General features: G+C 38.9%; 1 protein-coding gene across 1 annotated transcript in view; it reads left to right on the top strand.

The window, feature by feature from the left end:
• The window catches only part of HMCN1 (hemicentin 1), a 210,070-nt gene that overhangs the window by 48,706 nt on the left and 147,971 nt on the right, over positions 1-13,393 (top strand). Inside the window, exons 5-6 of the mRNA XM_069789569.1 lie at positions 5,705-5,876; positions 7,617-7,723. Of these exons, the coding sequence (XP_069645670.1) occupies positions 5,705-5,876; positions 7,617-7,723 (279 nt within the window). The remainder of the gene's footprint in view (positions 1-5,704; positions 5,877-7,616; positions 7,724-13,393) is intronic.

Below are 13,393 nucleotides of genomic sequence, written 5' to 3'. Positions count from 1 at the left end.
GATTTGGATAGTTTTTGAATGAATGTTCTTATTTGTAAAATGAGAGTCAAAGATGGGAGCAGAGGGAGGAGGAGGGAGACGGAGGAAAATGTTACCTTTGCTTCTCTTGGAAAGAGAACATAGCCAATTCTCTATGTTGAAATTTCTTAAGGAATCTAGTGATATCAATTTTGGTGGTCTTGAGTTATGTCAATACTATTTTTTTGTTGTGCACTGGTAGCTGTATGTTCGGAGTGTTCTGTCTCAGACATGTGATATCTCTTTGACTTTTTTAAAAAGTAGTTTTATTGACAGACTTTCCCAGCTGCACTGGGAAATCCATAAGGAATCACATTCAGTATACAACTCTGGAAATCAATCAAATCATGGTTATTTACAACTTCTAATGTGTCATTTTTTGAATGCATAAAAAATTATTTCTGTTTTTTATGCAGACATCTGAATCATGTAGTGGTAGCTCAGTTGCACTTTAACTTTGGCAAAGCAGTGTGGAAGCTAACCCCGTGGACCTGTGTTTTCCATTATTAACTGACTCAGTGAGACAGCTAAATATGTGCCCTTCAGGTTAGATTTTTGACCTGATTTGATTTGTTACCAATAAACTTATTTACTGGATTTTATCAGGGAGGCTTAGCTCCCATTTCTGGTAAGATGTATTCTCACCTTGACAAAAACCAGCCTGGTCACATGCAGTGAGCCCTATGCTGGATTGTCTCAACAAAGAAACCAAAACCTAAAGAGTTGGTTCCCTTCCACACCCAAAAATACTTGATGCATGGTCTCTGCAGAACATGCCCAAGAGGTGCTGACAGTCTGTCATTTGAAGAAAAGTGGCCCAGTGGAAGTTGAAGCCAGTCTTTTTATGCTAGATGTGTTTCTTCTGTCCAAAGACCAGAAACTTACCTTAAAAGAATTAGAGTAGCATCACAGTTGCAAGTATATTGGTTGGTTCAGCGGCGGACTGTGAGGACTTGGGGTACAAGACAGGCTCTTCTTTTCCCAATGCTATTTGAATTGGTGTTGGTATTTTTGTGGCAGTGTTGTCTGAATTGACTTTATGGTTAACTGAAATTACTTTTTTGTCATTGATGGGGGAAAGGAGTAGAAGAAGATTGGATTTACTTCACTTTCTTTACTGAAAATTCCTTTTCCAATTTGAAAGTGTTCTTTATTCTCTTAAAGTACACTAGACTGCTGTGCATCATTAAATAACTGTTGCTTGTGTTTCCAGTGATAGGATACAAGGCCTCATATAATTTACCTTTGAAAGAAAGTGAGCTTTTGGAACAATTTCCATGTCTCAGCTCTCCTGTCTGCCAAAAAGTCTATCTGGGGCTCATAAAAGTATTGTTTTGATTAGATTTTTGCTTTGAAATGGAAGGTTGCATGCTGATAAACTTCCCGGTGGAGAGCCTTCCCACTTGTCTCCCAAGTCTGTAGAAGTAACATGGTCCTGCAGTGGCTTGAAGTGAACTATACTGTGTGAAAGCCAGACTTGTAAAGGAAATTAATATGATGTAGTAGACTGAGATGTAATTAGGAAAAAACCCACAACAAACACAAAAAAAATTTTAAAGGTGGAAGAACCTGTCTTAAATTCTTTTGCTGAAGTTGTGTGCTATGGAGTTTTGGTGACTGTGGTTGAAGACATTTTCCCCCTCTTTGGGTTGTTTTCAATCCAGATAATGATTCTATGATTCTAATGGTCTGGCTTGCAGCATGACCCCAGAAACAGACAAGCAGGGGCAGTGAACTTTAGGAAGGAGAACGAGCAGCAGCAAGGAGGGAAGAGGGAGGAATTCTTTGTTGGTTTAACTTCAGAAACAATTCCTTCATGTCCCTGTACTCATGAACTACGACATACAAAAAACAACATATAAAACCTGAGCACCCCAAGGAAGTAACCAATGGCAAGATGATAATTTGGCTCCAGGTGCATTTTATAATCAGTGTGACTGCTGTTAGGCATTGTTCTATATCTTTTGGTAAAAGCTGCTGGAATAGTGTCATTGCCAGTACTCTGATTTTAAGATGTGTTTTTTGTGTTGCAGTTGCTGTCAAATGTCAACAAAGTCCTTTGGGATCACTGAGATCATGTATGCTTTCAATTAGTAATTTTAGGATTTAAGTTTGTTATAATTATTTCTCATTCAATGCAGGAATGGCTTTGAGCAATCATGAACCACTATCTTGTGTTGGTTTATAATGTGGAGAGATGGTTTGTAAGCTTTAGTAGTGCTTGCAAATTGACCTAGATAGAATTGTGTGTTCTTTCCATCTGTGTTTTCTGTTCTAGCTTGTTTTCACTGTGAAATAATGGTTTCAATAGAAAACTGAACTAATTATAGAGAATCTTTTCTCATGAGGCTAGAGTATGAGAGTGAGCTAAGCCACTGAAGGCTTGGACCTTCTAACTCTTTCCAACCATGAGTAGTAAACACAGAACTGGTCCAGGAGTGCTGGATGGGTGGGTTGCCATCTCCACCCTGCCGGCTGCTGTGCTTGCTGCTCAGGAAGAGGCATGTCAGGTTGATGGTCATGAGTTGGGCATGAGGTAGTGATGACTAGAAGACCGCAAAAATGTGTCATGGGGGCTAAAACTGTTACCTAATTTTGTTGTTTAAAAAAAAAAAAAGTAATTCGGGAATAACAATTTTTTCCCTATTGTATCCATGTTAAAATGTCATTTTACCAAATTTTCAGGTATGTATTATTAACCCTTCTGAGCTTAAGAAAGAATTTTGTGTATCAATACCAATGTTATTCCAATTCTTATATATATTGGCAAAGTTCCTGCAACGATGCTTTACCTTGTGACTTGATTTATTTTGCTTAAGTCTTTTGAAATGAGTTTAAGCTAGACTGGAAAATTCCTTTCTTCTGAAAATTTATACAGGTTCATTAAATTTCACAATTCATTTAAAAACTTACCTGTGGACTTAAGATCCTGGAATTAAATGGAAACTTTTCCATATACCTAGTACCAAAAAGCGTCGTATTCTTCTCAATATAGGCGAGTAGAATAGATTGAAATTTCTTTTGGAAGCATTTTTGGACTCACACGTATAATTTCTAAAGGTAAAACTTAAAATTAGCTGGATCTTTTTGAAGTCTTGTGATTCCTGTTCCAGGCTTGTCTAAAGTAAACAGAGTTTCTGAATAGCTGGTATCACTAGCTGTTGCAGAAACAGTATTTCTCTCTTGGGTCACATTACTTCAGGGGTTTTGAGTAGTATAGTTAATTTTACTGTGATTTTAGTATGTTCTTTTGAAAGTATGCCCAAGTACCTTGCTTATGCAGACCCGTGTGGAGAGGGCACATGGCACTGTTGTTACACGGTCAATGCTGTTTCACTTCACATTGCGTTGAGAGCGTTCAACATGTCTCAGGTGAGTCATTACTAGTAGTGGAGGGATAATAATTTTTGAAATCATGCCCCCACCATTTCAGATGCATTTTGAATCATGCCCTTCACTTATTTAAACTTTTCACATTTGCACAAAGGTTGCTGGGCATTCATAGTATTAACGTAAAAGAACAAGTACACTTTTATTTAAAACAGGCTGGTATCTAGTTTCTATCACAAAGTTATCTTGCACAGAAACCTATGGTATAACCCATTTTTTTAATGGAAAAAGTAGGCAAGTTATGCCCAAGAAGCCAAGGAAATGAGGCTCTTTGGGGCCAATGTGTTGAATCAGGTCCTAGAGCTAAGGACTTACTCAAGCCCTCCATTGCTGACAGATGACATGTCCAGGTTAGTTTATTGTTGGTTTCCAAGTCTTGTGCACTGACCAGTTGAACTGGCATAATCAAAAGCCTCCTTTAAAAGATGTTTCTGAATGCAGCCATGGTTAACTGTAATCTAAAATCATGGTTCAATATTACTGAAAATCATACTTACAATGTTACACAAAACCAATATTGCTTCAGTGGGGTTAAAAAAAATATGCTGCAGCTCTGTGACACACAGAGCTGATGTAGTTTAATTTATTTTGACAGGGCAGGTGTGTTTTTTGGGGGGGTGTTGGGTTTTTGGTTGTGGTAGGTTAGCCTTGGGTAACAGCTGAGCTCCTACTCAGCTGCTCGTTTGCTCCCTGCAGCCAGGCAGCGGGGAGAAAACAGGAGGAATGGAGTGAGAAAGCTTCTGGGTTGAGATAAAGACAGGGAAATCACTTACCAATCACTGTTGAGGGCAAAACAAACTCAACTTAAGGAAAATTAATTTGTTGCCAATTAAAATAGATATTTAATTACTCATTCAGGTAGTGGGAAACAAAGACAAGTTATGAACACCTTTCCCCCAGCTTTCCCAAGCTCAACTTCGCTCCTGACTCCTCCTCCCTTCCCACAGTGCCATAGGGGGATATGGAGGTTGTGGTCAGTACATAGGGGTTTCTCTCTGCTGCTCCTTCCTCCACATGCTCTTCCTCTCCTTCAGTGTGGTGTCTCCCATGGGCTGTGGTCCTGTCAGGAAAAATCCACTCTGGTGTGGGGAGGTTTCACATGCTGCAGGGAAATATCTGCTTCACCTGGTGTCCCCTCAGGCTGCAGGGAGATCTCTGCTCTGGCACCTGCAGCGCTGCCTCCCTTCCTTCTCTCACCTGGCTACTGCAGGGCTGTTTCTCACACTTTTTTTCCTCACCCCTTACTGCCTAGGCAGCATTTTGCCCTTTCTTAAATACATTTACGCAGTGGTGCCACCAGCGTGGCTGAGGGGCTCAGCTGTGGCTGTGGTGGGGCTGCTGCAGAACTGACTGGGACTGGCTATGTCCAGCACAGGGCAGCCCCTGGTTTGGTTTTGGTCACAAAAATTTCTCTTCTAAAGCATTGTTCCCCTCTATTCTGACCTGTATGCTGTGCCTAGTAGTAATGTGTATTAGGTGTTTTAGGGGAAAAAAAAAAAAAAAAAAAAGAAAAAGTCCATAGATGGCAATTACTCAGTATATCTGGATGAGGGAGTTGTCCTTCTTGCTTCAGGTGATTAATAGTTAGTTGATGACCAGAAACATGCATAGATTTGTATCCTTAATTCCTTTTTAAAGGTGTATGTGTGGATGTTGTGTAGACATGTATCCAGGTCTGTTTCTGTACTGCTTTAAACATGATGCTGATCATGGCTTCAGTGGTATCTTCTATTAAAATTGCATGTCTTCAAACTGTTAATATTTTTTCAAATATATTTGCCCTAATGTGGCAAATAAGCCTATTCACTTCAGAACTGGTACCTGCACTGGTAAGACAACATAGTTTTGGTCCTTGTTTTTCCAGGCTGTCTGTTTTGTCATATCATATGTATTGATTCTTATGGTAGAAGTTGAAGCTTACCTTTGCTTTGATGTTGCTGCTTTGTTTCCTGTATATTCCTGGCATGCTTTCTTCTTTTCTTTCTGTATTCCTGTGCTCTTGTCTGTTCCTGATACAAGTTGAAAACCTGTTTGTGCTGTCCCCAGAATGTCTTTGTTGAAATGGATGCATTGGGCGATTGTATTAGGCAAGTCCTTTACCACTGTGTTTGCTCAGGCTGATGCACTAGCTGCATATCATCAGACAATAGGATCATAGGTGAAAGTAGTGATCTTCTATTATAATAGAAGTTAACATGGAATCTCTACAAGACAGTAGAGACAGTATTTCAGCAGAAGACATTTCAACAACAAATACAGTTGACAGTATAACAACAACTGTTATTTTCTCTTCTAGGTGTTAAAATGGGTTGAAGAAGCAGTTCAAGCCTCCAAAGTGCATCTCTTGTCCACAGACCATTTGACCATGGCTGTAAATACTTGGCAGATCCCTTTTGATCCAAGTCTGAAAGAGGTTACAGTGTCCTTGAGTGGTCCTTCACCAGCAATTGAAATTCATGATCCATTAGGTGAAGTAGTTTATACCTTCTTTTGTGATAGCAAAAAAAAGTGAATAAAAAAGTCAAATCATCTCCAACTGTCTCCAGTAAGGAAGGCCATATTTGTGATTCATAAGTGTCTTTCACATTTTGAAAACCAGTATCAGGATTTCAGGATATTTTTTAATGTTATTTTACTTTTAAAATACAGGATGTTTGGATATCTGCACTTCTGATATTTAAATTGTTCCTGATGTTCCATTTTTTTGACTCAGAAGAAACTGGAAGTCTCCCCTATTCTGACCATCTCACCTCCATCTACTTTCTTACTGTTTGTCCTTGCATTTCAAATTTCTGGATGCTGTTGTTTTTCATGTATTTATGTAGTCACTGAACCATCATTTAGGGGTTATACATGACAGTTGTTTTTTATGTGGTGGAAGGTAAACCAAGGTCTGGATTCTTTGAACTATGAAAAAATTCAGAATCAAACCCTGTCTCATGCCCATCTCTAGCTGAGCAGTGTGTGATGGGGAATGCAATGACAGATTTAGATGCTAATTTGTAATTGAAGATATTTTGAACAAATCTACTGTTCATTGTTATGTTGATGCCTTAAGAACCTGGAACAGCTCTCCAAAACCAAATTCAGATCATACTTTGTATTCTCTGAATTACTTTTGGCTAAGGATATAGCTTAGGTTTTAGTATCTTGGAAATATTTTATGCACAGGATGGGTTCCATGCAATATAACTTGGTCTCTTCTCCACTGATGCATTCTTCTTTGTTTACAGGAAAGAAGTTTACTCAGAGTGTTTCTCTTCAAACCATAACAACACACAGTCTTGGGCGCAACTGTCAGGCTTAGCTGAAGTTTTGACCTCATCTATATGTTTTCCTTTCTCATAGGTCAGCTCCATGCACCTAAATCCACACAGTTTCACTGAAGTTAGTTGAGGCATGTCTAATAAGGTCTTAAAAAGTGACACTGGGACATCCCATTCTCAACTTCACCTTTCCCTTTCATGCTCTGAAAGAGCCAGATGTGTTTTTAGTGCTGATGGTACTTTGTAGTCAGCCCTGAGTGAGCAAAATGCTTATATGGAGAACTAGTTCCTGCATACAACCATCCATATATTTGTATGCATACATGTACATATAAAGTGTGGTATGGTGCAGTACGAAAACTTGCACTCTTTTATTGATGTCTGTGATGTCTAACAGGCTAAATTCTCTGTGAGGATCTCTATGCATTCCCACCCTTATTCACATGCTAATGCCCCTCTGCCAGGAGAAACCTGGCTTATCAGTATTTTTACTTGTGGAGTTTATCCTGCTTGAAATAGGTCTAGAGAATGGAAGAGTGAGTGGGCTGGCAGCTGGCAGGCAGGTTAGGGTAAGTCTGTTGTAAGATCTCCTTCGAGGGAGTTTGCTTCTGTGCTGCCTCCTTTCACTGAGAGCTGAGTATTTTCTGCGAACAAGATGACTTATTTTACTTATGCTTTCTGGGTTTCTCACAGCTCTGTATTGTTGCAGGATGTATTAAATATCCCAAGTGAATAAAAAGAGTGAAAATAAATGAGTATTTTTAGTATTCTGGCAAAGAATTACAGGGAATTTTGACTGTTGTAAATGTCATTGACCGCTAAGTAGTAAGTCAAGTATTGTAAAATACATCAGTACAGAAGAACAATATTGTATTTACTCTCTGGTTTTTTTTAGGCAATATTGTATTTACTCAATACTGTATTTATTCCTTGGTTTTTTAGGCAAGCAGATCAGTAAAGGATCAGGACTGAATGAATTGCTAAATATCCACAACTCTGCAAAGGTAGTAAATGTCAAAGATCCAGAGCCTGGAACGTGGACAATTAAGGTAAAGTTATGGCAGAAATCACATATGACTTGTCCTGTAGCTTATAAGGGGGTTGTATAATGATTTACTATGCTATTTATCATAGATACTCATAGATTAGTTTGTGTTTATAAATGTCCTTTCTGACCTATGTGTTGTGACATATTCTGAAGGCAGTAGTATAAAATTCTTATTGAGATGATAACGAATTGAATGCTACTATCTTAAGTCAAATCCTTAGGTCGTCCTTTTCCTTTGGACAGAAAAAGTATGAAGTGAGCACCGAATTTTTGGAGTCTAGTGAGCAGATAGTCTCTGTAGAAAGTGTGGGCACAGAGGGGCTTTGCTGTGTATAGCATGTTTGGAGGACCAGGAGAGAGAGATTGGTGTGCACTTTGCAGGCCAGATTTTTCATTAGGAGGTTCACAAAGTCAGTAAACATACATTTAATTCGAACTCCTTATCAGTAAATTATTTAAATACTACAGTATGTAAATTTGTTCATGTGAGTGCTATCCTAGCACATACAGTTACAGAATGTACCCTAAAGGATTTGGAAATCTTAAGTTAAGCTCAACATGATTAGCAGTAATAACCAAACAAGAAAGGATCATTAAGACTCTGCTGAAATGGTTGTCTTGGAACTGACTGTAGCAAGCTAATAGGACCACTTGATCAAGCTCCCTATGCCAAATGTTGCTGCCCCCACAACAGTCTGTAGGAAATTTCCCCTTTCGTCTGAAGGCTCCTTACACTAAGCACAATCAATATGCACTGAAATGGATGAAGAGCAATCATACCTGCTGGTTCTGAGAGTGGTAGCAAGCAACCAGCTCCTAGGTAATGATACATTAACATACTTGCTTCTGAAATGAAAGAACAAAATGTCTCAGCAATGAAAGGGCCACTTAGAACTATGGGTCTATGGGATTTTCTCTGGGTCACAGTGCTAGTTTAAACGTTTGCTGTTGGCCATGTGTTCCTGTGAGTGCTGTATCATGGTTTTAAGGCATGTGGTGAACAAGGGGTGTAAATGCAATAACCTCCAAGAGCACTTATGACCTGTTACTACACAAAGAACTGGGAGCTGTGAATTGAAGCCAGTGTAGCTGAAGTCTTTACTGTTTGTAGATCAATAAATGTATGTATAAAATAGGTGTAAATCAGGAACAGAAAGTGGATTGCTTAGACTAGCCTAAACCCCTAATTTAGCAGAGATTCAAGTTAACAGAGTGTATCAGGCCGAAAATTGTTTATCTGCAACCATAATAGGGAAAAAGGATGAGCAAGAGCACTCTTACTATAATGCAGTAAACTGGAAGATGAAGCTTAGGACTTGGCTAGACCTAGGGAAATGTATGTATTCATCATTTTGTTTTACAACGTGTTCATTATGTCATTTTAATCAACTGTTCAAAATGTAATTGCACCAAATGTAAACAGAATGTTAAAACTTTAAGGATTGTGCTATGGAAAAGATAGTATTTAAACTTAAGAACTAGCCACGACGCTGTTTTTATGGCTAGATGCTGATGTTTCAAAACACTTGAAATGTGTTAGTTAATAAATGACACCCCACTACCACACCTTAAAATCTGTGCAAGGCCTACCTGTTTATGTAGAAATCGCACCATTTAACTATGTTTTGTGGACAGATTGTCTTCAAACAAAGTCGATCTGTACCTTGAGCTGGTTTGTAGGGAGCAGCATGTGTTGATATACGTGCTTAGAGTGGGGTAGAGGAAGGGAGGTATAATGAACTGTAAGTTTTTACATGATTTTGTCAACTCTTTTGTGTAATTGTGGCCTACACTGACTCGTGCTTTGTCTTATTGTTATATACTTCTTTACATAGGTAAAGCAGCATGATCCCAGCTTTCCTAAATTGATGTGGAAACAATCATACTGGTATAGGTCCTTTCCAACTGAACGATACTATTCTAGAAGTATAAATACTATATTGTCATTTTTGGAGGGGATGTCACCCGTGTAAGAGTCCTTTATAGCCAAGTTAACAATGAGGTGTGCTGAATGGATGCATGCTGTGTATTGTTTGTGCCATATGTGCAGAGGTGGTTTGAAAAGGATTATTAATTCACATACAGAACTGTAGGAAACTATTGATACTGCTACAGAACTGGAACTAGAAAAGCAGGTTGAGCTCTGCAGCTCTATGGAGAATTGTTTGAATGTCTGTCTATCCTTCCAGGACCAGAAATGCTGAAAAAACTGGTGGTCTGTTTAAAAAACAAAATAAACCCCCAAACACCAAACATGTTTGGGTCCCGCTGGATGTAGTAACGTCAGACATTGGGTACTGAGAGAACTTTTCCTACAGTCAGTGCCTTAGTATTCAACTCTGTAGCTCGTTGGAGTCTTTTAGGTTAAGCCTGCAGTCTAGTAAACATTCAATGCCCTGCAACACAGAGGAACAGAGTACAGAAAAAAGCAAAAGCCCTGTGTCTTCTCTCCCTGGCCCTGTATAGCTGTTGCTGAGCTGAGGCCTTTTTGGATGTGAGCTGAGCCATGTGGAACCACTTGTGTATGCCTGCACTGCGTTGCCCAAATTTCTGGATTCCAGAAATTGCTGAGAGAGGAGCTTGCCACTCTTATAGGCTCAGTGTGTAACACCCTTCAGACCTAATAAGCTCTCCTAAAGCTGAGGCTGGCATTCAGTGTGGTGTGAACTGCCAAGTGGCTCAGCTGGAACCAGGCCAGCATGCTCAGCTAGATGCAAACCAGTCCCGGCCAAAGCATCAGGCTGCTCCTGCAGTAAGGGTTTTTAAGGTTTTTGTTTTTTTAAGCTCAGCATAATGCTGTTTCCAATTCTGTGGAGAATAAAATACTCAAATTTATGTATTTTGGGTAACAACAAAAAAAAGTCTTGAATGTAGTTGAAATATTTTAATTAGTTTTATGAGCAAACCAGGTCTTAATTAGGTTTGTGCAAACAGCTTATACAGGTACTTGTCACCTGGAAGTGCAAAAAGTTTTAATTTTAGTATGATAACAAATGATGGTGAGCTAAACACTATTAGCTGCTATTAAATCAACTGCAGAATGATCAGTCCAAGAAGATCTCACCTTAATCCACCAACAAGTGTTAGTGCGGTTTCAATGCTCAGTGAAGTCTTTAAACCAGAGGTTTGAGTAATATAAAACACACAGTATGCAATCCAGTAGCCTCCTGTGCTGCAGGAGGCCTCCAGTTGCCTTCAGGTACTTCAGTATGAGGACATCAAATCTATGCATGTATGTGTATTTGATAAATAAGTTTTCCTTCCAGGTCTGCTGTAGTACTCTTGGTTTACAAGGTGACAGGAGTCTTTCCAAAGAGCAATAACATGAGATGAGCACGTGGCTCCTCCCTCCATAGCGTATCAGTGAAGTGATTCAAAGAAATTGACTCAATAGTTTGATTAACTATTAAGTAGGTATTCTTTATTGGCAGCGCTGGATGCACGAGGGAAAGCTCCACCTATCGTGCACACCGTCAGGTCTAATTGTGCAGGTTAAATACATGTTCTATATACATATTCACTAGATTTCCGAGAAATGTTATACATATTCATTAGTTTTCCGGGAAACTATTAGCATATGCAAATGTCCTTTACGCAGGCGCATTGAAGGTCTCTGGTGGTCTTCAGGAGTCCTCCGGTGGTCTTCCATAGTCTTCCTCACTCGTCCGCTATTTGACCCTTCTCAGGTGATTCTGCGCAGTATGGTCTTTTACATGTTTTAATACATCACTGCTCGTTAGTGTTCTTATTATCTAAGTTCTCAGTAGTGGTGTAAAAACCATATGGTTAGTTTAAGCTAAATTATCTACAAGGACGAGAACAAAGGCAGGAGTTCTTATCTTTTCTGGCCCTATCTATTCAAGCAAGGCCTCTACTTGAGCCTTCTCGACAAGATCGTAAATTTATCAAACATTTAATTAAGTTTTGTGATTGTTCATGGTTCCTTCTTGCTCATCACTCCCAAGTACCAGTCTCTGACAGGCTTAATCCTTGGTGAGCACTAGTCTTTGGTATGTAAAGTTACAGAGAGACAATCATTAAGCAATTAGCAGTTCGTTCTCTATATCAGAAGGAAGCATGCTTCTTCAGAAAGATAGTCCTGCTGTTGCTTGTGTTTTCTGCACCTCAGAGCTAGCTGTGAGACTAAATTTATCTGCTGGTCCTACTGCTGAGATACCTACCAAGAGATGGGCCTCAACAGGAACAGTCTGACTCTGTTTAATGGAAGAGGGAGCATCAGTTTGCTTTTGCGAACTCCCTGCCACAAAGACCTGCCCTGTGGACTCCTCTTAAAAGGTTTCTTTGGAGCAATTTGGGAGACATCCAACATCTTGCAAGTAACAGTTACCTGCAAACTCCAGGACAGCAGCATTAGAAGGCAGTTGTATCTAATTACACCTGAAAGGCCTTGACTGCCCTGTGTTTTCAGTTGAAAAGGCTAGTGAGTGATGGAGGTGAATCAGTGGGGGAGATGCAGGGGTGAGAAGCCATTAGCTGCTGTTTTGTTCTGTTCTTTCTTTGTTTTTGTTCTATTAATCAATAGCCCACAGCTTTTTCAGCTGAGCAATCCCACAAAAACTTCCCTGCTGTATAGAGTTAAACGATCCTCTGTGTGGTTGAGAAAAGGAGAGGAAAATCAATGAGAAATCAGCAGAAAAACTTGGCTGTTCTTGTGATCAAGACAGGTCTTTAATGACTGCTGTTGTTCTTACTCCCTTACATCCCTATAGCCAAATGCAGCTGGTTTGATGGAGTGTAATGACAAACCAGTCCAGAGTAATTTCCACAGAATGAGCACATTCCTTAAAGCCTTAATTCAGCTGCATAAATATAAATACATAAATACAACAGTGCAATAAAAATTTATTTAGCCATTTTAGCTTGGTTTTTCTGTTGTGAAAACTAAGAGTTTGTTTTCCAAAACCCCATACATTTTTTTCATATTTTTTTTTATAGATAACTGCATTTTGGGCAATTTTATTTTGTGTTTGTTTGCAAGACAGGAAAGCATTTTTTTCCTGACATCTGTGACAGATACATGTTTGCTCTTTTTATCATATTTGTCCAGACTGGTAGGAAAAACACTAATGTACAATACCAGTGATCCATGTTAAACTACAAATAATGAAGAGACTTGACAGACACTAATTGGAAAGCAATCTTTGGGATGAAGTTTATTCTTAGGTGTTTGTGTAAGACTGCCAGCTCCCAGGCACGACAGTGACAGATGCATTTATTGTTACTAGTAGATGGTGAAATTTTGTAAGGTTATTCTAGCCTTAAAAATTCGCAAGTATCCAAAGGTCTGAATAATTCATAAAGAGAAATAGTTTCCCAATGTATTTTTCTATGGATTGTTTACTTGGCTTTAGTCACTGGCTTGTTTTGTTTGCACTAAGATTTTAAGGCTGTGACTCAAGACTTAAAAAAAAAACCCAAAAAACAAAACCCCAAAAAAGCTTTGTGAAAAGTTTATTCACACCATAAATTCCTTATACAGATGTATAAAGCTATAAAAAGAAAACTTTGTCACTGAGTTTGCCTAATGAAATTTTAACTGTCAATTAACACTTGATAACATGAGTTGTTTGGCACACTTAAATATTTCTTTGTATTGGTAACAGCTGGTTTATATAAAAAAGGCTTTAGTAGTGATTTTTCTGAGGTGAAA

This window comes from Haliaeetus albicilla, chromosome 8 (assembly GCF_947461875.1).
Source record: "Haliaeetus albicilla chromosome 8, bHalAlb1.1, whole genome shotgun sequence".
Classification (NCBI taxonomy): Eukaryota; Metazoa; Chordata; class Aves; order Accipitriformes; family Accipitridae; genus Haliaeetus; species Haliaeetus albicilla.
This window is presented reverse-complemented; position numbering and strand designations above follow the sequence as displayed.